This window comes from Rhinatrema bivittatum, chromosome 8 (genome assembly GCF_901001135.1).
Source record: "Rhinatrema bivittatum chromosome 8, aRhiBiv1.1, whole genome shotgun sequence".
Lineage (NCBI taxonomy): Eukaryota > Metazoa > Chordata > Amphibia > Gymnophiona > Rhinatrematidae > Rhinatrema > Rhinatrema bivittatum.
Genome location: NC_042622.1, coordinates 132,682,837 through 132,704,545, shown reverse-complemented (window position 1 = coordinate 132,704,545; position 21,709 = coordinate 132,682,837). Strand labels below are relative to the sequence as shown.

Sequence of the window (21,709 nt, the reverse complement as noted above, 5' to 3'; positions counted from 1 at the left end):
CATATCGAGAAACTACAACTTCACAAAGGCCTCTTGCAATGAATATGCCACTGTACTCAAAGACGAAATCAATAAGTTGAAAAAACAATTCACTATCTGTTCTCCAACAAAAGCACCTGAAGACTCAAATGACATGGTAAGTGGTCCATATTCAACAGAGTATCGAAGCTGGAAATTAGTCAAATCATTGCTAAAATTAAACCTGCTACTCACTCATGTGACCCAATACCAGCCACAGTTCCTTGGAAAAGTACACCAAGTTATCACTCTGACAATCACAACCTTATTTAATCATTCACTACCTGAAGGAATTATACCACTTGGATTAAAACAAGCAGTGATAAAGCCAATCCTAAAAAATAAGACTGGCAGAACTGACGATTGGGATAACTATCGTCCAATTTCCAACTTGCTGTTTCTAGTACAGGTTCTTGAGAAAGCAGTGTTATCCCAACTTGTAAATCACCTGGAAGATCAAAATATTTTCTTCACAAATCAATTTGGATTTAGAAAACATTACTCATTAACAGACTTGATTTTACGAGGGCTTGATGCAGACGAATCTTATTGTCTTGTGCTAATTGACTTAACAGCCGCCTTTGACACTGTGGACCATAACCTGTTATGCCATCAGATGAGAAACATTGGGATCAATGACAAGGTTCTCTTCATTTCTATCTAACAACTCAAACTGGGCACCCATATATCTGACACTTTCAGTGTGATACCCTCAAGGCTCAGCCCTCTCTGCAGCACTATTCAATATTTACATGCGCCCACTGTGTAAATTACTGATGAATCTAGGAATAACTTTCTTCTTGTATGCTGACGACCTACTGTTTTACATCCCATTCTCCAGATAATTTGAAAATACAGCTTTGATACTCTCTACCTAAATGAAAGCAATACAACAAGAACTATCGCAACTTAAACTGACATTAAACCCAAAAATGTCTGGCATCATTTGGCTGAGTAGAATTTCATCGATAGTTAAACCACCTGCCCCAGAACTAAGTAATTTCAAATTAATCCTCAAATCAAGTATGGGATTTAGTAAATTAAGACAGGTTACGCCAAGTTGTGTATACTACATTGGTTGAAACCATTATTAATTTTGGAGGACTTCTGTACTGTATTGCAAACTCTAATCTTCTCAAATCTTGACTAATGTAACTCCTTACTACTAGGTCTTCCAGCAAGTCACTTAAAAACCACTACAAATATTACAAAATGCCGCAGCAAGACTATTAATAGGATCTAGGAAATATGATCACATTACACCCGCGCTGATGTTACTGCATTGGCTACCAGTACAATCCAGAATCTACTATAAAGTATTAACGATAATATTCAATATCATTCATTCCAATAACACTGGCTTGTTAGGAGTGCTACTACAACCTAACAATCCTCAGCGAACACTATGATCTCAAAATAAAGGACTATTGACTATTCCCACAATATGGAGCACACATCTGACACAAATAAGATTTCGAGTGTTTTCAATAGCAGGTCCAAAGCTCGGGAATTCTCTGCCTGAGACATTACGGATTTTACCAGATAGAAAGAAATTTAAATGTGAATTAAAAACATGGCTAATCAAAAGGACATATAATTTAATTTAAAAACATCAGAATATACAGAGCCTCAAAGACAAGACGGACAAAAGATAATAAATCATGAAGAAAATCGAATGAGAGAATGCAAGACTCTCAAAACACAACCCCTTACTAAGATATGATAACTATCATTTTGTACTAATTATCCTTACTCTTTGCCTTATGCACTAGATCAATTTTAATATGTACTAGAAAATGTCCCTTGTTAGATATTAATGCCTACCCATGAATAACACCTCTGTAACCAATCTTTGTTTGATTGTTTGTTGAGACATAACTGTGAATGTCACTTTGTAAACCATTATCTATACATGGATGATGATATATAAAATGTCTAAATAAATAAAATTAAATCAGAGATATTGAACATCTTAAGTGAAGATACATATAAATGCATGTATTCTTGTCCTGTTGTAGATGCTTCTATAGCCTTGTGATGGAAACTGAACCACAAATCCAGATTTTAAAGTTCAGAAATAATTTTTGTTTGTTTAATAAAAATGTCAGTGTCTTACTATGATTTCACCCCTGTGAGGTCCATATTGAGTAAGCCGGGGGCATAAAAGTTACCCAAGTAACTTTACCCAGATATTCAGTGGAACTTACCCAGGTAAGTGTTCTGCTGCATATATCTGTCTAACGTTAATTGGGTAATTTTAAGACAGTAATTTTTCAGACCAGGCTTACCAAGCTAAGTTTATCTGGTTAGTGCTGAATATTGGCGCTAGCCAGATAAATTTTAGGAATGCCTCGGAACTCTTTTCCCCCTTTACCCTGTCTTTCTTTATTGTGCTAACTTTTAGCCAGATAATGATTTACCCAGGTAAACTTTTGCTGGTGAGGGGGTGGAAAATTTAAATCTTGGTTTTTGTCCAGGTTATGGCAAATTACCCAAACAAACTTTTGGAGATTGACCTTTGGAGCGTTTTACCAGTTGCCCTTGTGAAAGATTGCCATTTCAGATTCAAAGTGATCAAAGCACTTTATAACCCATGAGTATGCATCTACTTCAGGGTTGGAAACAAGATGCAAGCAGCTCCACCTGCACACTTGCCAGTAGGGTAGGGAAGGGAGTATAGGAGAATGCGGAGATTAAGTGACTTGCTGAAGGGCCCTCGCTGAGAGCAGTGAAAATGGGTAAAGAATCTGAGTGTTTAGGTTTCATAGCACTTGCCACTCAAACCAGATTTTTTGAAGGTTATGATACCTTCTGTTGGGCCAACATAAGAATTAGCCAAGGGTGGTGATTAGTATTTCTACTAACTTTTTGTGAGTTGTATATGCAAAGAATTTCTCAGGTGCAATGTAGTGTACAGATTTATGCAAAATGTTCCATTCTATTCTCCTATTTTGTGCCTGCTGTGTTTTCTTGTGTGTGCTTGTTTCCTGACCAGTGTGCACGCATTGATGGTGGTGTGCCCACACTTTCAAGACACATTGTACTAAGCCACCAAGACCACTTAACTATCTTGCTTCCCATGGGCTCAAGTGCACAATGGAGTAAAATAGAAATTAACCCTAATAGAGATGTGGAATTTGAGTGCAGTAAAGAGCTTCTCCTTTAATGTTTTCCTAATTTACTTTCCCAATTTCCTTGTCCTACAGGAGGAGAATATTTGCTTGCACTGGGCAGCTTTTTCAGGAAGTGTTGAAATTGCTGAGACTCTTCTAGCGGCTAAGTGCGATGTACATGCAGTGAACATTCATGGGGACTCTCCATTGCACATTGCAGCCAGAGAGAACCGTTACGAATGTGTGGTGTAAGTACAGCCCGTGCAGGGTGAAACTTGTCCAGTCCATGCATCCTTACTGTATGCTAAGAATCTCTCTTTAGGATGGGGATCCCCTGACCATTTGTCTTTTTTGTTGTATGATTTCTTCTGTATTAAAGGAGTTTGTGCAATTTATGGTCAAGGCAAAACCTTGGGATGGGGCCCAGCCTTTCCTTTGCAGCTCTAACAGTGTAAGGCAGCAATCTAAATTCTGTAGCATGAACACTTGACCATTAGAAAGATGTCAAAATTATTATAATTTTCTGACTTTATTTAGTCTTTATCATAAAACAATGGGTAAGTTGTGATGGTTCTAGATTTTAAAATATATAGCTATTCCTGTCCAAATGGATCACTTATTTAAAACCCAGATCCTCTTATTGTCAAATTTTATATTAAGGATGAACCGTCAAGACTCTTGACCATCCGAAATGCACAAGTTCCTGCCTATATTATCACAGCTTCTTTTTACCGTTATATGACTTCTTATTGAAACAAGCAAGGAAGAGTGGTAACTGACTTAAAGTGAGATACACGATTTCCCTTGCATTTTCTCTGAATAGAGCCCAAATCCTCTTATTATCCTCCTTTCCTAGAATTTACTGATGTTCAATTTCTAATCAGTTTAATTGGTGGTGATGGGGAGTAGGGGCATTATTAACTAGTTAGTCATTGGTGTAGCAGATTGCCTCCTTTGCCTTGGCAGCCCATTTTAGTTGGATCTGCTCTGTGGCTGCAGGCAAAGGAGCCAGGTAGCAGGAAAGGTTAGATAATTCAAACAAAAAACAAATAGTGGTCCATATTGCGAAAAATGTGCCACAAGCTAGCATTAAGTTGTCATGCTAGATGAGTTATCATATATTCTGACTCAAATCAATTTTAAAGTCACATTTTTCATATCAGACCCCTGAGTGTATGCACAAAACATGCTTAACTGGTAGTGCTTTCATCCTTGATTGCCATTGCATATAATTTGTGTGTGTGTATATATATATATATTTTTTTTTTTCTATTGTATATAGTTCTCACTTTGACAGAGACACCTAGTGCAGATGGTTTCTGTGTGTTTAATTTCTCATCAGGATATAGCCACAGTGTAAACAAGGCATTCTGTCTAGTATAGGTTATCCTGAGTGAAGTACAGCACATAATACATTTTAAAAAAATTCCACTTTAATATCTTGTAGCAGGATCTTTTACTGCACTGCATTGTATTTACAGTTGCTTTATATATATACTTTTTCTTCTCCAGGTTGTTTCTTTCCCATGGCTCTGATGTTAATCTGAAAAACAAAGAGGGAGAGACGCCACTCGAGTGCTCCAGCCTCAACTCTCAGGTTTGGGTGGCTCTGCAGATGAACAAGTCAGTGAAGGAAACATCTATGGAGAAACCTGCCCAAGTAGAGAAGACTGTAAATAGGTAGGAAGCTCAGCAGGGGTTTCCTTCCAGTACAACACTGAAGCATCACACTGGGGTGTGCAAGAGAATGTGTGTCAACCTTAATTATGTATGTTATTGAAAAGGTTCTTTATACATAGTACTGCCCATGACAGATGTTAACACTTTGGCCAAAACCACAGGTGAGAAGAATTCCCCATGAAATTCATCATATATGCAATGTCGGCTAAGAGCTCAGAATAAATTGTAATAATGGGAATGGAAAAATGAATCATCATTATTTATTTGTGAACACGCTTTTCCAGCGTTAGAGTTCAAAGCATGTTACAAGCATACTAAACAGATAGATAACAGATGATAATGAGTTACAGTATATAATTCAATAGCAGGATTTGGGAACAGGAGACAATATTACATATATTAGGGACACAGATAAGTTGTTCATACATAGCTCAGTGCTGCTGACGCACAGTTTATGTGATTCCTGAAGGCATAGGTAGAGCATCAGGGATCACTTCGGGGAGGGAGGGGGGGGGATCATGGCTGTGAGCTGTAGACTTCTATAAATAATCAAGTTTTCAGAGATTTCCTGAAAGTCAGAAGGTCTGGGGCATGTCTGATCTCATGTGGAAGGGCATTCTAGAAGGTGTGGGCTGAGTCTGAAAGTTCTTTTCCTGGTGATTGAAAGTCTCATTTCTCTAGGGTCTGGAACTTCCAGGCAAGCTTAAGGTAGTAAGATCATAGGTGTCATAATTTTCCTTTCCTCCATTGACAAGCAGGGCTGAAGTAGCCATGATATGGGTGATGTCATCTGATGGTGCCAAATGGACTATGCTTTCTGAGCTCAGTAGAGCTTTGCTCTGGGAGTTCCCATACAAGCCCTGCCTTGTGAACACCCTCAGTCATTTTTTGTCCATGAGTCAAGCCATAATATGCTGCCCCTTTGGTTAAATTTAACAGATCTGCAAAGAGTTGTCCTGAATCTGATGAAGCACCTGCAGATATATCCAATGATAAAGCTTTGGGAAATAGAATTCTGACATTGTCGTAATGGAATCTGTGATCTTGGAACTTGTTAAAGAGATTAAGCTCCTTAGATCTGATGTAAGCAGTGATCTTAAAGAAGAGGTGAAAGGCCTTAAGGAGAGAGTTGCTTTGAATGAGGTACATATCGGGGAGCAAATTGACTCGATTGTTGACTTCTACAGAAGAATGAAGAATGTTGAAAAAATTAACAAGGCACTAAAGAAGCATCAGGATGATTTGGAGAACCGTCACCATCAGAATAACATAAGAGTCCTAGGGCTTCCAGAAAGTGATCCAGAGGAGGATATGGATAAGCTACTTAAAAATATTGTTAAGTCCTGTGTTCCTGGCTTTGCAGACAGATCTGTTAGATTTGATAGTGCACACAAAATTGGCAGACCTCAGACTGAAGGTAGAAGATATCTTAGGACTATAGTAGCTTGCTTACACTACAAAGATACACAAGCTGTTCTCAGCAGTATTCAGGGAAAAATAGGGGCATCAGATCTATAAATCTGTGTACACAGTGAAGCGAAACCAGAACTGGATCAGCCTGGCCTGAAAATCTGGAACCAGTTGGCATCCCTAGGTGAGGGGAAATTTCTTGGGATTCACAGTGCTTGACTCTGTTTCAATGCACTGTTTTGATTTTTGCCTTTTTTTCTTTATTCACTGGATACTTTCCTGGCCATATTTTGAGCTGATGCAGTTATTTCATTGATACCATGTTGACTTTTTGAGTTTTCTTGTTGTTTGTAAAGTGCCTTAGCTCACCAATTAAAATGAGTTTATTCCTTAGGGAAACACTGCGACATAAGGTCCCAGAGCATTTTATACAGGAAATACATTTTTTTTTTAAATTGAAAATTTGTATTCTTTTTGCATGAAAAATATGAATACAGGATCTGCAACATGCTTAAGCAACATCTTAATGATAACATAACAGCAGGTCCCATTAAGAAACACATTTTGAACATTTTTTAGTGGATAAAGTATGATGGGATTCTTGGAGATGTTACATTTTTGTTAAGGATAAGGTAGCTGGGTGTGTTAATACTTTGGCCTCTGTTTATTCCCTGAATGTTAATCAAATTGATTTTTATCACTACATGTTTTTCTGATCTCTTGTCTTTCTTGGAAGGTAGGGGGGAGACTTTAATATGGTTTGATCTACTTCATCAGGTAAAACTGGCCCAGTATCTAAAACTTTGAGGCATAATGCTTCATTGTTTGAACAACTGTTGCATATTCATGGGCTAGTATATCTGTGGAGATATTTATACCCAAATAAGGTACAGATCTCATCTTTGGCAAAAAAGATCCCAGTGCCATACTCCTATCTTTTTTATCCCAATTCTACACAGAAGGGATTGGCTTTGATGGCACCAAGGAGAGTCTTGCACCCTGCAGCACTGGTAGTTCCAAATCCCATCTCTACAGGAGCAGAAAGATTGGAACAGGCTCAAGAATTCGGTCTGGAGTCCCTCCATGGAGCTTGGAGGACACCTCTCAAATTGATGTCTTGTTTATTTATTTATTTATTTATCAAGTTTTAGATACCCTCATTCGGTAATGCCATCACAACGGTTTACATATTTAAACGGTTTACATATTTAAACAAGAAAGTTTACAAATAACAAAAAGGGAGAAATAAATAAGTAGAACAGAGAATATCGTCAGGGTACAAGTAAGGTCAATGTACAGTCGGATGAAAAGTATAGCAGGTAAGGTAGAGGAGTGAGGAAATAAAAAGAATGGGAAAGGTTATGTTCTCAGCTGGAAATGGTTCAGAGTTAAGTTGAACTTGGTAACTGAGAAAGTTTTCATATCATTTGAGAGTTCAGTTGATGAGATGATGTTGTGAGAGTTAGGCTTTCATTATAAGCTTTGAAAAACAGCCAAGTTTTCAGATCTCTTTTGAAAGTTTTCAAATTGGATTACATTCTAAGGTCCATGGGGAGTGAATTCCATAATTTTGGGCAAGCGATGGAGAAGGCTCTTTGACGGGTTGTTGATAGTTGAGCTGTTTGAACAGGGGGAATTTTCAGAAGGCCTTTGTTTTTGAATGAAGGTTTTGTTGAGTCATGTGAGGAATGAGATTAATGATTGACCAGTTAAATTCATCTTTATATATTAATTTATGTGTAATGTTCAGGGTTTTGTATTCAATACAGTATTTGATTGGTAACCAGTGTAAGGAAATAAGGATGGGTGTAATGTGTTCACGTTTTTTAACGCCTGTTAGAATTCTTGCTACTGCGTTTCGTAGGATTTGGAGCAGTCTGATGCTCGAAGCTGGAAGTCCAAGTAATAGGGAGTTGCAATAGTCGATGTTGGAGAAAATAAGTACCTGAAGTACAGATCTGAAATCTTCAGTAGTTAGAAAAGGTTTTAGGCATCTGAGGGTTAATAATTTATAATATCCATCTTTAATTTTGGTTGTGATGTGGTTTTTTAAAGATAGTTCATTGTCAATGATCACTCCTAGGTTACGTGTATGTGATACTGGGAAGATGGGTTCATTATGGTTCTCGAGCAAGAGGGGAGGTGGAGGTGATGGGCTGGGTTTCCGATCCATGATAATTAATTCAGTTTTCTCAATGTTAATTATGAGTTTCAAGCGAGTTAGCAGATGTTTGATTGTAGATAGATATGTGGCAGTTTTCTTGTAAGTATCATCCAGCGAATTTTGAATTGGAATTAAAATTTGTATGTCATCGGCATAGAGGAAGTGGGTCAAGCCGAGATCTTTTAGGAGATGGCAAATTGGGAGACAATAAATATTGAAGAGTGTTGCAGAAAGTGTGGAACCTTGAGGTACTCCAGTGTGAAGGTTAATTTTATTTGATAAGGTGTTATTGATTGAAACTTGGTAGTTTCTATTAGAAAGGTATGAAGAAAACCATTGCAAGGTTATATTATATAATCCAATTTCAGAGAGACGGTCAATGAGTATGTTATGGTTCACTGTGTCAAAAGCTGCGGATAGGTCTAACATTATGAATAGGTATTTTTGCCCATTGTCAAACCCTCTTAGTATAGTGTCATTCAATGAGAGTAGTAAAGATTCGGTACTGAGGTTTTTTCTGAAGCCGAATTGAGTTGGAAAGAGGATATTGGTTTTTTTCTAAATGGTCAATGAGTTGAGTATGAACAACTTTTTCAATGATCTTGGCAATGAGAGGTAGGTTTGATAGAGGGCGGTAGTTTATTAGGTTGTTTGGATCAAGATTATTCTTTTTTAGGATAGGTTTGGTTACAGCTGATTTGAGAGAGCTGGGATAGATACCTTCAGTAAGAGAAAGGTTTACAATCTCTGTGAGTGTTTTAGTTATTGTGGGTTCTATTGTTTTTAGAGTGGAAATAGGAATGCAGTCAATTGAGTGATTAGCTGGGTTCATTTTTTTAATTATATTTTGGATTTCGAGGGATGAAGCTGTGTTTAAGTTAGACCATTTAGGGATTTCGTTATTAATTATCAAAAAGTATTGATCGTTATTGTCAAGATTTTTGCTGATTAGATTTAATATTTTTTTTATTAAAGAAATCAGCGAGATCATTGCATCCACTTTTAATGCAAGGTGTTATCTGTTTATTTGCAGTTTTTGTGAGATTTTGTACTATAGCGAATAGCATTCTTGGGTTGTGTTGGAAATTGTTAATTTTCTTAGAGAAAAATTGTTTTTTTTGCGTTGATGATAAGAGTTTTATATTGTGCTAGGGCATTTCGGTAGGTAGTTAGTAAAGCAGTTGATTTTTTTCTTGCACCAAGCTTTTTCTTTTTTCCGGAACTGCTGTTTCGCAGTCCTAATGCTTTTATTGTACCATTGGTTCAGATGTTGTGAGTTTTTAATTGTCTTTGTGATAACAGGGTTTATCTTGTCAGCAACAGTTTTGGTTAAGTTGATCCATGAATTAGTGGAATTTTCAGAGTTGGAAAAATCTATCTTATTCAATTCTGTTTGTAGTTGTTCATGAAGTTTATCTGAGTCAAAGGGGGGGACAGTAAGACAGTATCCTTGGGGGAGTTTTTGGTTGTAGAAAGGATGAAATTGGAAGTCAGTTTAGTTTGAATCAGGTGGTGGTCTGACCAGGGGATTTTGGTTATGTTAATGTCATAGGATAACCATGAATCAGTGTTGATAAAGTGTGTCCAGCTTTGTGTGTAGGGGCATTGATGATTGTTATGGTATCAGAGGAAGATGTGCTTTTTCTGTCCCTTCTTCCAGAAACACAACCACCTAGCCACATCATGAAATTATTCAAGACTAATTTACATCAGTAGCCACTGCCAATCAGGTAAAACTGACAACTATTATTGCCTCAGCTCCACACTTAGATGGGAGTTCCAGCACTTAGCCTCCCTGTCCTGGGTACTAACCTGAAGGAGTTGACTCTGTTGGGGACTTCAGGAGATGCCCACCAGAGGCTGAAAGCCATTGAGCTTGGAGGTTCGTCAGCAGTTATTCTCCTCAGGTTCTCCCCGGGTCGCCGTGGTCATCCTCGGGTTTGTAGTTAAGTGTTCTGCGGTATTCTGAATTTTCAGAGGGATCATCAGGTATGGCTTCCTACCCTCCACTGGATCCTACAGAGCATTCATTTCCATCCAACCCCTGAAGACTTGTCTTATCCTAAATTTCTTAACAAGCTGGGAAGGTTCTCAAAATTCCAGTAGATGGACAAAGATCCCGAATGGAAGTTTTGAACATCCTGCATGTCCTTGAAATCTCATCCAAACCAGCAGCCCTGCCAATTCACAGAATCCTGTTGGAGCTTCTGATGAGGATGTGGAAGTACCCGGCTTTGTGTACGCCCGTAGCATAGAAATTGAACCTGAAAAACAGGGTGCAACAGACCCTGGGGTTTGGAGTAGTTCAGCTGTCCCATCAATTGGTGGTAGAAGCCGCATTACAAAAGGCCAAAAAGACTAGATTTTATTTGAATTATCCTCCTGGGAAGGATCCAAAAATCCTAGATACATTTGGAAAGAAGTTCTTCCAGAGTGCCATGCTGAATGCTTGAATAGCTAATCATCAGCTATTTTTGGTACAATACCTGCATGACTGCATTACTAAGAAGAGGCCTGCAATGGATTCCATGGGCAAGCAACATGAGGTGGATCACCTTATTTGCTTTATATATGAGTCCTTTGACAAGGCAGCTAGAGGTTTGGCTGCCACTATTGGAGCATGAAGGATGGCGTGGCTGTAGGCTGAGGAAGGATGTTCTCAATAAACTGGTGTCATCCTTTGTTCAGAGGACAAACTATTCAGAGACGAGGTCAGGGAGACTGTCTCACAGATAAACAACATGTGGTCCTCCACTATTTGGCATCTGCTATGGACCAGCCCTCTACACAGTATAGATCATACTTTCTGTATAAATGTAAATATTAGCAGTATCATCCCTTTCGAGGGTATCAGAGTTACCAATGCCCTCCAATACATCAATAGCAGCTCGATACACACAGGGTGCGGCCTAGAGAACAATGCCAGCAGAAGACTACACAACCTCCTCCTGTAAAGTCAGGCCCAAATTTTTGATAGCCGAGAAGAGCCAGGAATGGAGGATTATAACCAGGGTTCAGTGGATCCTCAAAACTTTGGAGTTTGGATACCCCTTGTTTTTCCTCCCGTCAGCCTGGGCATCACTGGTGTCCCATCAACCTGGATCCACTCCACTCACTTCAACTTCAATCCAAAATGGACAACTTGCTATTCCAATGGGTGATAGAATTGGTTCCGCTCTCAGAAACAGGGCAAGACATTCTCTTTATACTTCCGTATCCCACAAAGGACAGAAGGTCTGAGACCAATCCTAGTTGAACATACACTTAAAAAGGTAGAAATTCAAGATGAACTCCCTCCACACCATCCTCCCCTCCATTCAGCCAAGATCCTGGATGTGCACATTGGATCCATCCCTTTAACTGACTGTACCTCAGGTTCAGGGAGGGCAACCTTCACTATCAATACAAGGTTCTTCCCTTTGGCCTCTTAATGGTGCCAAGGGTGTTCACAAAATGCTTAGCAGTATTGGCAGCTCACCTTCATCCTCAGGGAATATCAGTATTTCCTTACCTGGATGATTGGCTAATGACCATTCCTTCTAGATCAGCAGTCCTAAGTTCATTAGAAGAGTTTTTAACTTCTCCAGTCCTTAGGATTTGTGATCAATTTCAGCAAGTCAAACCTCATCCCCACTCAGAGGATTCAGTTCACTGGGGCTTGGATAAACTCATTCTTCCTGCCTGAAGACAGAGGAGTCTGCCTGTGAAGCCTGGTGGTAAAATTCCTACTAATTGACCAATCTACAGCCCACATGGCACTTGTGATACTAGGTTACATCACTCCTGAGGGAATTCTGTGCAAAAAAATTTAAAATTCTGCACACACAAACTTAAAATTCTGTGTACTTTATATTGGTCAAAATAACAGAATATACATAAGTCTTTAAGCAATTAAAATGTAATACAGAAAAAAGATTACTTAAAGATGCAGAATTTTAAATATTTTGAGTAGAATTTCCCTAGTGGTTCACTGTAAGAGTGTCCCTTCCACTCTCTCTCCCTACTCCCTTCGCCTCTTTGTCTTCTCAGGCCCTAACTCCTCCACCTGCCAGTATCTCTCCCCTCCACCTCTAGGCTCAACCCCATCCACTCTATCTCCATTCCCAGAGTTTGACACCTCTCTCAGCACTGCCCCTCACACAGGCTCCCTCTGTCCCTCTCTCTCTCTCTCTCATACACACTGGCTCCCTTGCTAGTGCACATACACACCCCCTCATACAGGCTCCCTCACTCTCTCTCACACACACACACACACACACACCCTCATACATGTTCCCGCTCTCTCTTGCACAGTGGATTGGCCACTGTTGGAAACAGGATGCTGGGCTTGATGGATCCTTGGTGTAACCCAGTATGGCAATTTCTTATGTTTCTTATGAGCTCCATGAGCGGCACCCCAGGTTCTCCTTCATCTTTGCCATTTTCTGCGCAGAATAGGGGGGGATTCTGTGTAAATTCTGTGCTCTGCAATAATGCAGAATTCCCCCAGGACTAAACGGTTACATGGCTGCCATGGTTCATGTGGTACTTGCACATCTCCAATGGGTGCTTTGAACATAGTGGACCCTTGAGATAACTGATCAGGATACCAAGGTAGTAAAAGTTGTTCATCCAATGATGGCTGAAACTAGCAATCCTCACTGCAGACTTCCCCGTGAGGACCCTCCTGCAGCAAATAATTCCTGGTAACATATGCCTCTACTGTGAGTAGGGGAGCACACACAGGTCCTTGTCGAATTCAAGGCACGTTGTCTTGGAGTTAGACCAACTGCCAGATAAACCTTCTGGAGCTGAGAGCGATCCATTATACTCTCTGGGCATTTGCTCATCTGTTACAAGGAAAACAGATTCTAATTCAAACAGACAATCAAGTGGTGATGTTTTACATCAATAAACAAGGTGAAACAGGTTCCTGGATCCTCTGCAGGGAAGTACAAAACATATGGGAGTGGGCTCTGGATCACCAAGCTCTCCTTCAGGCTTTCTATCTCCCAAGAATATCCAACATACTGGTGGACTGTCTCAGCTGCATTTTTCAGCCACATTGAATAGTCACTAAACCAGGAAGTAGCAGGAACTCTGTTCTCTCAACAGGAACATCCAACTATGGATCTTTCTGCTTCGGAGGTGAATTGGAAGATAGAGAAATTCTGCTGCATTCTTCCAAGCGAGTTCACATTCGTGGTAGACACGTTTCTGCTCACATGGGATACGGATCTTCTGTATGCTTTTCCACTGCTACCTTTAATAGCTGAGATGGTTCAGAAGATGATTCAGGATCAAGCAGAATTGATTTTCTTTATGCCACTGTGGCACAGAAAAGTATAGTTTCCTTATCTAGTTCAAACCCTCCACTCATCAGTCAGTCTCACTGGTAACCTGGCCATCCCTGCTAACTCAGGAAAGGGGTCAGAACCCAAATCATCTTCATCTAAACTTAATAGCATGGAGATTGAGTATTCTGTGATTTATCTGAGGGCACTTCCCAAAAAGATAGACGATGTTATAATTTCTGAGAGGAAACCATCAACCAGAATGTTGTACTTGTTTAAATGGAAGGGTAGGGTTTATTTTTTTTTTTTTTAAATCTGTGCCAGATTGCCCTCCTATTGACTTGCTCCAATACCACTTATCCCTATCTTCATCCAGCCTATGCATGGCCTATCATTCTTATATTGATAGAAAACTGATTTCCATTCATTCGATGATCTCTAAATTCAAGGGGGGATTGTTCACACAAAACATCCGGTGACAAAACTGGCAGTTCTGCGGGACCCCGAGATAGTTGTTGAGCAGCTAATGAACATCCTTTTAAGCCTTTAGATTCTGTGCCACTGAAGTACCTTATATGGAAGGTTGTGTTCCAGGGCATCAATTTGGCAAGGAGGGTTAATGAACCGCATTTCTGGTCTTGTACTCTCATTTACAATCCTTTCACATCCGAATGGTGCTCTGCACTCATCCCAAATTTCTCCTGAATGTCGAATACACTTTTCACATTAATCAAGCCATTGTGTTACCAGTTTTCTTCCTGACATCTTATGCTCACCAAGGTGAGAAAGCTTTGCACACCCTGGATAGTAAGAAAGTTGTGGTATGCTATCTGCAAAGATCTCAGCCTCATAGACAGGTATTGCAACTGTTTTATCTCTTATGATCCCATCAGGCAGGGCAAGCAAACTCTGTCCAACTGGCTATAAGAGTGCATTGCTATGCTCTGACCAAACTTCACATTATAGACACAGTCAAAGCTTATCAAGTACAAGCAATGGTGACTTTCATGGACCATCTAAAGATAGTCCCTAGCAAGGACATCTGCAGGGCAGCGTCTTGGTCATCTCTGCAGACTTTCACATCCCAGTACTGTCTGGATAATCTTTCAAAAACTGACAGTGAAGTCGGACAGGCAGTCCTGCACAACCTGTTTTCTCAGTTATCTGCTCTCCATAGGCGAAACTGGATTGCTGTTTCAGTAAGTGTTTTATTCAGCAGCCTTCAGCTTGGGACGCTCCATGTGTCATGGCTAATTCAGTCCTGTTTGTTGACAGAGAAAGCGAGTTTGCTTACTGTAAACGGGGTTCTCCGTTGACAGCAGGATGAATTAGTCATGCTTAATAGCTGCCTTTCTCCCTGGAGAATCAACTACTTGACAAAAGCTTAGCTATGGAAATTGACTGAGGTAGTTCACAAGGTGGCACTCATACAGGAACTCCCACACATGCTCAGTTGAGCAAAGCCAAAGAGAGTGCTGTGATCACCGTCAGATGATGTTTCCCATGTGTCATGGCTAATTCATCCTGCTGTCTATGGAGAATCCTATTTATGGTAAGCAAACTTGCTATTTGATTGTTTTGCGGCATTTTGTTGGGAGGTTTTTTTTTACTATTTTCTGCAGTGTGTGTGTTCTCTTCTTGTGGATTTCACAGGGATATTGCACGAGGCTATGAACGCATACCAATTTCATGTGTCAATGCTGTGGATAGCGAATCATGCCCCACCAACTATAAATATGTCTCCCAAAACTGTGTGACGTCACCTATGAATGTTGATAGAAACATCACTCATCTGCAGGTAATGGAGTTGCTGCCTTAGCCTTTTTCTCTTGCCACTCTCCTGTAGTCTTTAGAATCCTTAATCGGAATACCCTAGTGGGAAAATGACAGCAGAAAATCAGAGCTCAGCATTGTGCTGCAGTCAGTATGAGATTTGCGGGGTTGCTTTAAGCTGTTCAGGGACTGTTATGCTTCTGATTTCAGTAGCTGCAGCTCTGTCAGCTTGTCTGCAATGGCTTTTGCTAATCTAGGGCTGGGCCTCACCATTACTTACTCTTCAGTCATATGCTGGGAGGTTTCAATGTACTATTAAATATTTTCTTTTGCTGAAGTTAATGCGTAATCTCTTGGTTTTCTTTCAGTACTGTGTGTGCATAGATGACTGCTCCTCCAGTAATTGCATGTGTGGTCAACTTAGTATGCGCTGCTGGTATGATAAGGTGAGGAAACAGACAGACCAAGAGGATTCTTTCATGATTGACATTCTCAAATAGGAAGGCAGCCATATGCCAGAAGTAGTAAAGATGGCGGAAGTTAACTCATGGAAAATATTTAAAACTTTTAGAAAGCACAAGTTACAACCTCCATGCTTACTCTCCAATTGTTCAGAAATGTTCTTTTTTTCTTTTCTCTTAAGAAAAAGAAAAAGTTACTTGATTTATTTTGTTTTTTTCATGCTTTAGCTAGTAAATCAGTGTTCTTTCTAGTGTGTGGTAGCCTTGAAGTCTGGAGATATGCTGTAGTGAACCAGCTCCATAAACAGATAGGTACCAGAGGTTCATTCATAACAAACTGCATTTACTTTACGCATTTTTATCTTATTGCATTTGTTCATCTTTTTCTTTAAAGCCTGTAGATTTTGTTTGTAAATTTACAATTATTATTTTCAGACATAAGATATATAATGACTTTGAACTTTAAATGCAATTTTTTTTAAGAAACTATTTATATATTTTTTAAGAAACTATATATTTGTAGGAATGTATGTGCTAAATATGGGGAGTGCACTAATAAAAGCCCTTTCTGTGGGCAAAATAGCATTTTACCCCTGGAAACCAGGGTTTTGATTACTGCTCACCCTCAGTATGAGGAGAAATATGTGCATTGTTCTATAGTGTGCGTAATTTTTCCTGCATTGTAAAGATACATTCCTACGGACAGGAAGAGGGAGGAGGATGAAACAATGTATATAGTAGTGTATAATCAAAATTACACTTTGTTTTACTTGAAAAAATTACCCGCAGAGAAAACAGGTGCAGATCTCTGCTGTTAATTATTGAGGGGGACAATAGTCAAAGTAGAAAAACATGTGTACTTTTGCTTTGATTATTGGTGCAAATCCCACAGGTTGAAAGTACCTGCAGAGTTTTCATCAACATGGGTAGATTGATTATTGCTTCCTTATTTATGAGTAAAAAAAAACAACTACTGAGATTTGGTTGTAGAGCTTATTTCAGAATGAAAAAGAATACGTTTAAATGTGAACAAATCATTAGTCCATGGCCACTAGCCATATCTGCTTAAATTGAATAGTAAAATTCCAGAAGAGCCAAGATATTTACATAAAGCTCTGAAACATTCATGGGCTCAGTGGCCATTTGTATAATACTAGATCCTAAACTGCACCAAAGCTTCTGAAGGGAAAGGAACAGAGGGGAGAAGAAAGTATAGTGTTGTGTCTGTCTCAAAGCTCAGAAATATTTGTGATCATGCATAGGAATTCCTGCATGCAGACACTGCCTCATGAGACCCTTCATTGTCTTCCAAGCTTCGGGGTAAGGTGCAGGGAGTATCCCTGGCCTTGCATCTGGCTGTGATTCATTTTCTTTGAGGGGCAAAACACTTGCAGCCCCCAAGGTGGAAGGTGTGTCCCTCGTGGAATCTTAATTTGATGATTAGGGTGCTGTGTGAGGCTCTGTTCGTGTCATTATGGAGAACAACTCTAAAGGATTTAACCTGAAAGTGTTTGTTTTTTTTTGTTGGCGATTTGTTCAGCCAGAAGAATTTCAGAGTTTCGTGTTGTCTTGTATAGAGATCCCTTTCTTCAGTTTACGGAGAATGGGGTGTCCTTGCGAACGAAGCCCTCATTTCTGCTGAAGTTTGTTTCGGCCTTTCTTCTTAGTCAAACAGTGGAATTTCCCGTCTTTCCAAATTTGGATTTGTCTGTGCCATATGCAAACATACTTTGTATGTTGAATATTTGGCAAGGTTGTTAAGGTATCGCTAGGTGACTAATAGTTTCTGGAGACTGGATCATATTTTTGTGCTTTGAAATGGGCCAAGAAAGGGCAAGATGGCTGAAGGATGCGATTAGCTTGGCATATATTTGTAAAGGCCATCCAGCGTTGGAAGGTCTAAGAGCTCACTTGACTTGGGTGCAGCCAACCTCATGGGTCGAGTGTCAGCTGGTTTCTTCACAATAAATATGTTGAGCTGCTACTTGGAAGTCATTACACACTTTCTCCAGGCATTACCGGTTGGATGTCTGAAATCCGAACTCTGTGGGATTTGGAGAGAGAGTATTACAAGCGGGCTATCACGTTCCCACCCAGTAAAGGGGAGCTTGGGTACATCCCAGGAGTCTGGACTGATCTGGGGTATGAACAGGAAAGGAAAATTGGTTCTTACATGCTAATTGATCTGGATTGATGGATACCCCAGATCAATCCAGAACCCCACCTGTTTAGTAAAGCCCACTCGTCATGGCAGTTTGTTTGGTTACATGGTCTTCTGCTTAATGTTGTTGGAAAGAGTTTTCCATAGAGGTTCTGCCTCCCTTTTGCTCATTGAGGGGGTTTGAGAGTCTCAGTTATTGATATAGGTTTTCTTATTTTGGCTTAGGTACAGGTCATACTGAGGGACTGCAAATGGTACTCTAGGTTAAGTAGCAGTGTCAGTAAAGCTTTTGTCCTCTGTCTCCATCTGCAAGCAGGGAGGCGAAGCCTAGGAGTCTGTACTGATCTGTAGTATTCCAGGAATGAAAATGCATCTAAGAACCAATTTTCCTTTTTTACTGCTGCTTATAAGCCTTGCAGACCTTTTAGCTGCTCTGAGGGAGGGCAGTTTTTATTTGTGATATAAATTGCTTTGGGTTAGTATTTGTGAAATAAAGTGGTATAAAAGTGTAAAATGTAATGTAATAGGCCAGTTTATGTGGTTAAATTGTTTTGAAGAGTACCCCCTAAATCGTCAGGAAGTAATCCTATGTAGGATTTCACTTTGCAATTCGTTATTCTGGGAATATATGAATGTAGTTTTCAGGTCAACTTCAGTACTAAGTGCGAAAACAACAGGAATCATCCGTGCTTAATCCTTTCTCTAATTTGCATTAAACAAGTAATGAAGCCAGGTTTAATAATCTAGAATTGAATACTGGAGTAGCTAATTCAGGGGGTAGGATGCTGTGAAAGAGGTATTTGTCTTTCTGAATCAGACTGGTTGAATCTGGATGTATTCAGCATTACAAGTATTAGAGGCTGGATTATAGTAATGATCTCTGGAATTTTCTGTAGGTATGTGAGAAGTACAAAACAAACCATGATTTAACAGTTGCTGCTAATAGCAGCCCAAAGCATGCTGGTGAAATCTGTTGAAAAAATGGTTGAGCATTGCAAAGAACATCATTGCTGAACATGACCCTTGTCTCTTGCAGGATGGACGACTCCTGCCCGAGTTCAATATGGTGGAACCGCCTTTGATTTTTGAATGTAACCATGCTTGCTCGTGTTGGAGAACGTGCCGAAATAGGGTTGTGCAGAATGGGCTCAGGTGAGAGATCCATCACTTTCCATTTTTAATATTTTACAGATTAAATTTTGCAGCATGTTGAAACAGAATCATTAACAGCCTATTGGGAAAATTAGACTGTGGGAGCCGGAACAGTGACATGCTTAGTGCTTCACTGGGGGCACTGGAAGGGTAAGAGTTAGAATTAAATGTCTAGATGACTCACTACATTTCTGCATCAAAGATGGGAATCAAAGATGGGAATCTAGGCACAGCTTTGTGACTCAGGTACAGGAAATTCATGGTTGAGTGTCAACATGACCATCTAGTCAGGTGCACCCCAGAGGAAACACCCTCCATCCACAGAAGGTAAGGAAACTGGGCTGCCACTACTGTGGTGATTTTTGCCAGCCAAGGATACGTTTCAGAGGAGACTTTCTTCTTGAAAGATGATGGCACATGTGTCTACTGGCCATGCTGTTTGGGAAAGGAAAAAAGGAGATATCTATGAAAAAGGAAAAAAATGGATAAAAATCTTTAAAAAACCCCAAAACATCAGAATGTACCTTTCATTATCTTGATCATTAGTAAAGGCTGCAATTGTCCTAATGGGCACAACTCCAGAAAGAATATGGAGGAAATAACTTTACAAGAAATGAGAACTTGTAGTTATTACTTTACTCTTGGTGCTCACATTAACTTTTATAGGAGAGGAGGGTGTGAAAGCATGATCTGTTGATAGATATAAAAAGTGAGTTTGGAATTAATACACAAGATCACTTTTTCTCCAAGGACAAACAGGATGGCAGACCTCACACAATCATCTGATGGAGCCCAGCACAGAAAACTTATGCCAAAGTTTCTAGAATTTTGAGGCATGCATTATACCACACAGCCACGCAAGATCCCTTCAGTCTTTTCTTTTCAGCAGAGCCCTGTGATTTGCAGTTGAGTCTAGTCTCTCTCAAAAAGGTTTTTATTGTTTCCCTGTACGTACCCGGATCAGCCCAGACCATGGGTTAAGCCCCCGTCCCAGCAGTTGGAGACAGACCAGAATTCTGAGGCATGCCCATATAAGGACGGAACCCACCCAGGAACCCTCAGTATTCGTCTGTCTCCAGCAGTTGGAACAGCTCACTCCTTGGTTCCCTGTTAGCTTGCCCTCTGGCTTTTTCTTCTTTCTTAGGGGCAAGCTCACGCAAGTACCTTCTTAATTTGCTTCTTCTATACATTAAAAAAAAAAAAAAAAAAAAAAGGTAAATAATAAAGACAGAAATAATTTTGTTTCTCTGACTGCCTGTGTTAGGGTAGAGACACTTTTGTCTCCCTCGCTCTTGGGGTTCCTAGGGGGGCTTTGCCCCTTGATATATATCAGCCTAGGTTCCCTTCCCGGTGACCTGTGTGGGTGATACTGGTGGTGCCAGTCCCTCTCCCCACTTGCGCTGCTGCCGTGCCCCGAGATGCCCATTCCTCGGTTGTGCCTTTCAGGGAAGAGTTATATTCCCCTGACTCTGTGAATAAAATAAAATAATTTTTTACTTTTTGTTTCTCAGAGATTTATTTATTAATTCTTATCGTTCTTTGTTAAAAAAAGAAAAAAAAAAGGCAGCAGTTTTTATTTGTGTGGAGAGAGCGGGGTTCAATCTCCCGCCTACCTCCTCTGGGGCTCCCAGCTCAGCTGTTTCTCGGCTCCCTCCTCATGCCGTGGCCACTTTGCTGTATTGCCTGTGGAGAGTTGGCCTCCCGACTCTCCCGTGAGGGGGTTTGTTCTAGGTGCATTTCAGGGGGTGAAGGCTCCTCTCTCGAATCACCAGCATTTAAACCGCGGGGAAGGGCTCCCCGACGTGCTGCTAGGCCATCTTCGTCCCGGGATCGCGCGGGAGCGGCGGCCATTTTAGGTTTTTCTGAGCATTCTCTTCCTGCTTCTCCAGGAGCAGGGGACTCGATTTCTCAACTTTTTGCACCCAATTTGAGCCCGGTTCGCTCTCGGGATGCTGGCTCTGACCCCCCCCCCTCACCTCACCCGCCCCCCCCCCCCCCTCCCCGTAAGTAATCCGGTCCGGGCCCGTTTTTCCTCAGAATTTGTTCTATTAATGCATGATTCTTACCTGACTAGTTTACAGAGGGAGGTGGCCCCCCCTCCTCCTGTTCCCCCCTTCCTAATCCGGTGCCTTCCTCCGACATTGTCCTGGACCCTCAGGGCTCCATTAGGGTCGCGTGGTCCCGGAAGCTCCCCCTCCCCCAGTAGACCCCCCTCCCCCGCTTCCTTTGGACACTTTTGATGTAGGGGTTGATGATGATGATTCTATTGCCCCCCCCCCCTTTAGAGGGCGATGATCCCCGTGTCCTGCACTTATTTCAGCGGGAGGAGCTGGAGCCTCTTATTTCCTTCATTCTTCAGGAATTGGGAATTGATGCCCCCCCAGATGATTCTGTGGCGGCGGCAATGGCGCCAAACGCGGACCCGGTCCTGGCGGGACTTAGGGCTTTACCGCGTACTTTCCCTTTTCATCCTATGCATCGCTTGCTCCTCCTCAGGGAATGGG

The 21,709-nt window shown here is 40.7% G+C and overlaps 1 protein-coding gene across 7 annotated transcripts in view; it reads left to right on the top strand.

Moving 5' to 3' along the window:
* The window catches only part of EHMT1 (euchromatic histone lysine methyltransferase 1), a 441,279-nt gene that overhangs the window by 314,628 nt on the left and 104,942 nt on the right, over positions 1 to 21,709 (top strand). For all 7 annotated transcript variants that reach the window (XM_029611524.1, XM_029611528.1, XM_029611523.1 and 4 more), the window contains 5 exons: positions 3,225 to 3,379; positions 4,644 to 4,811; positions 15,312 to 15,456; positions 15,800 to 15,877; positions 19,090 to 19,205. In XM_029611524.1, coding sequence (XP_029467384.1) covers positions 3,225 to 3,379; positions 4,644 to 4,811; positions 15,312 to 15,456; positions 15,800 to 15,877; positions 19,090 to 19,205 — 662 coding nt within the window. The remainder of the gene's footprint in view (positions 1 to 3,224; positions 3,380 to 4,643; positions 4,812 to 15,311; positions 15,457 to 15,799; positions 15,878 to 19,089; positions 19,206 to 21,709) is intronic.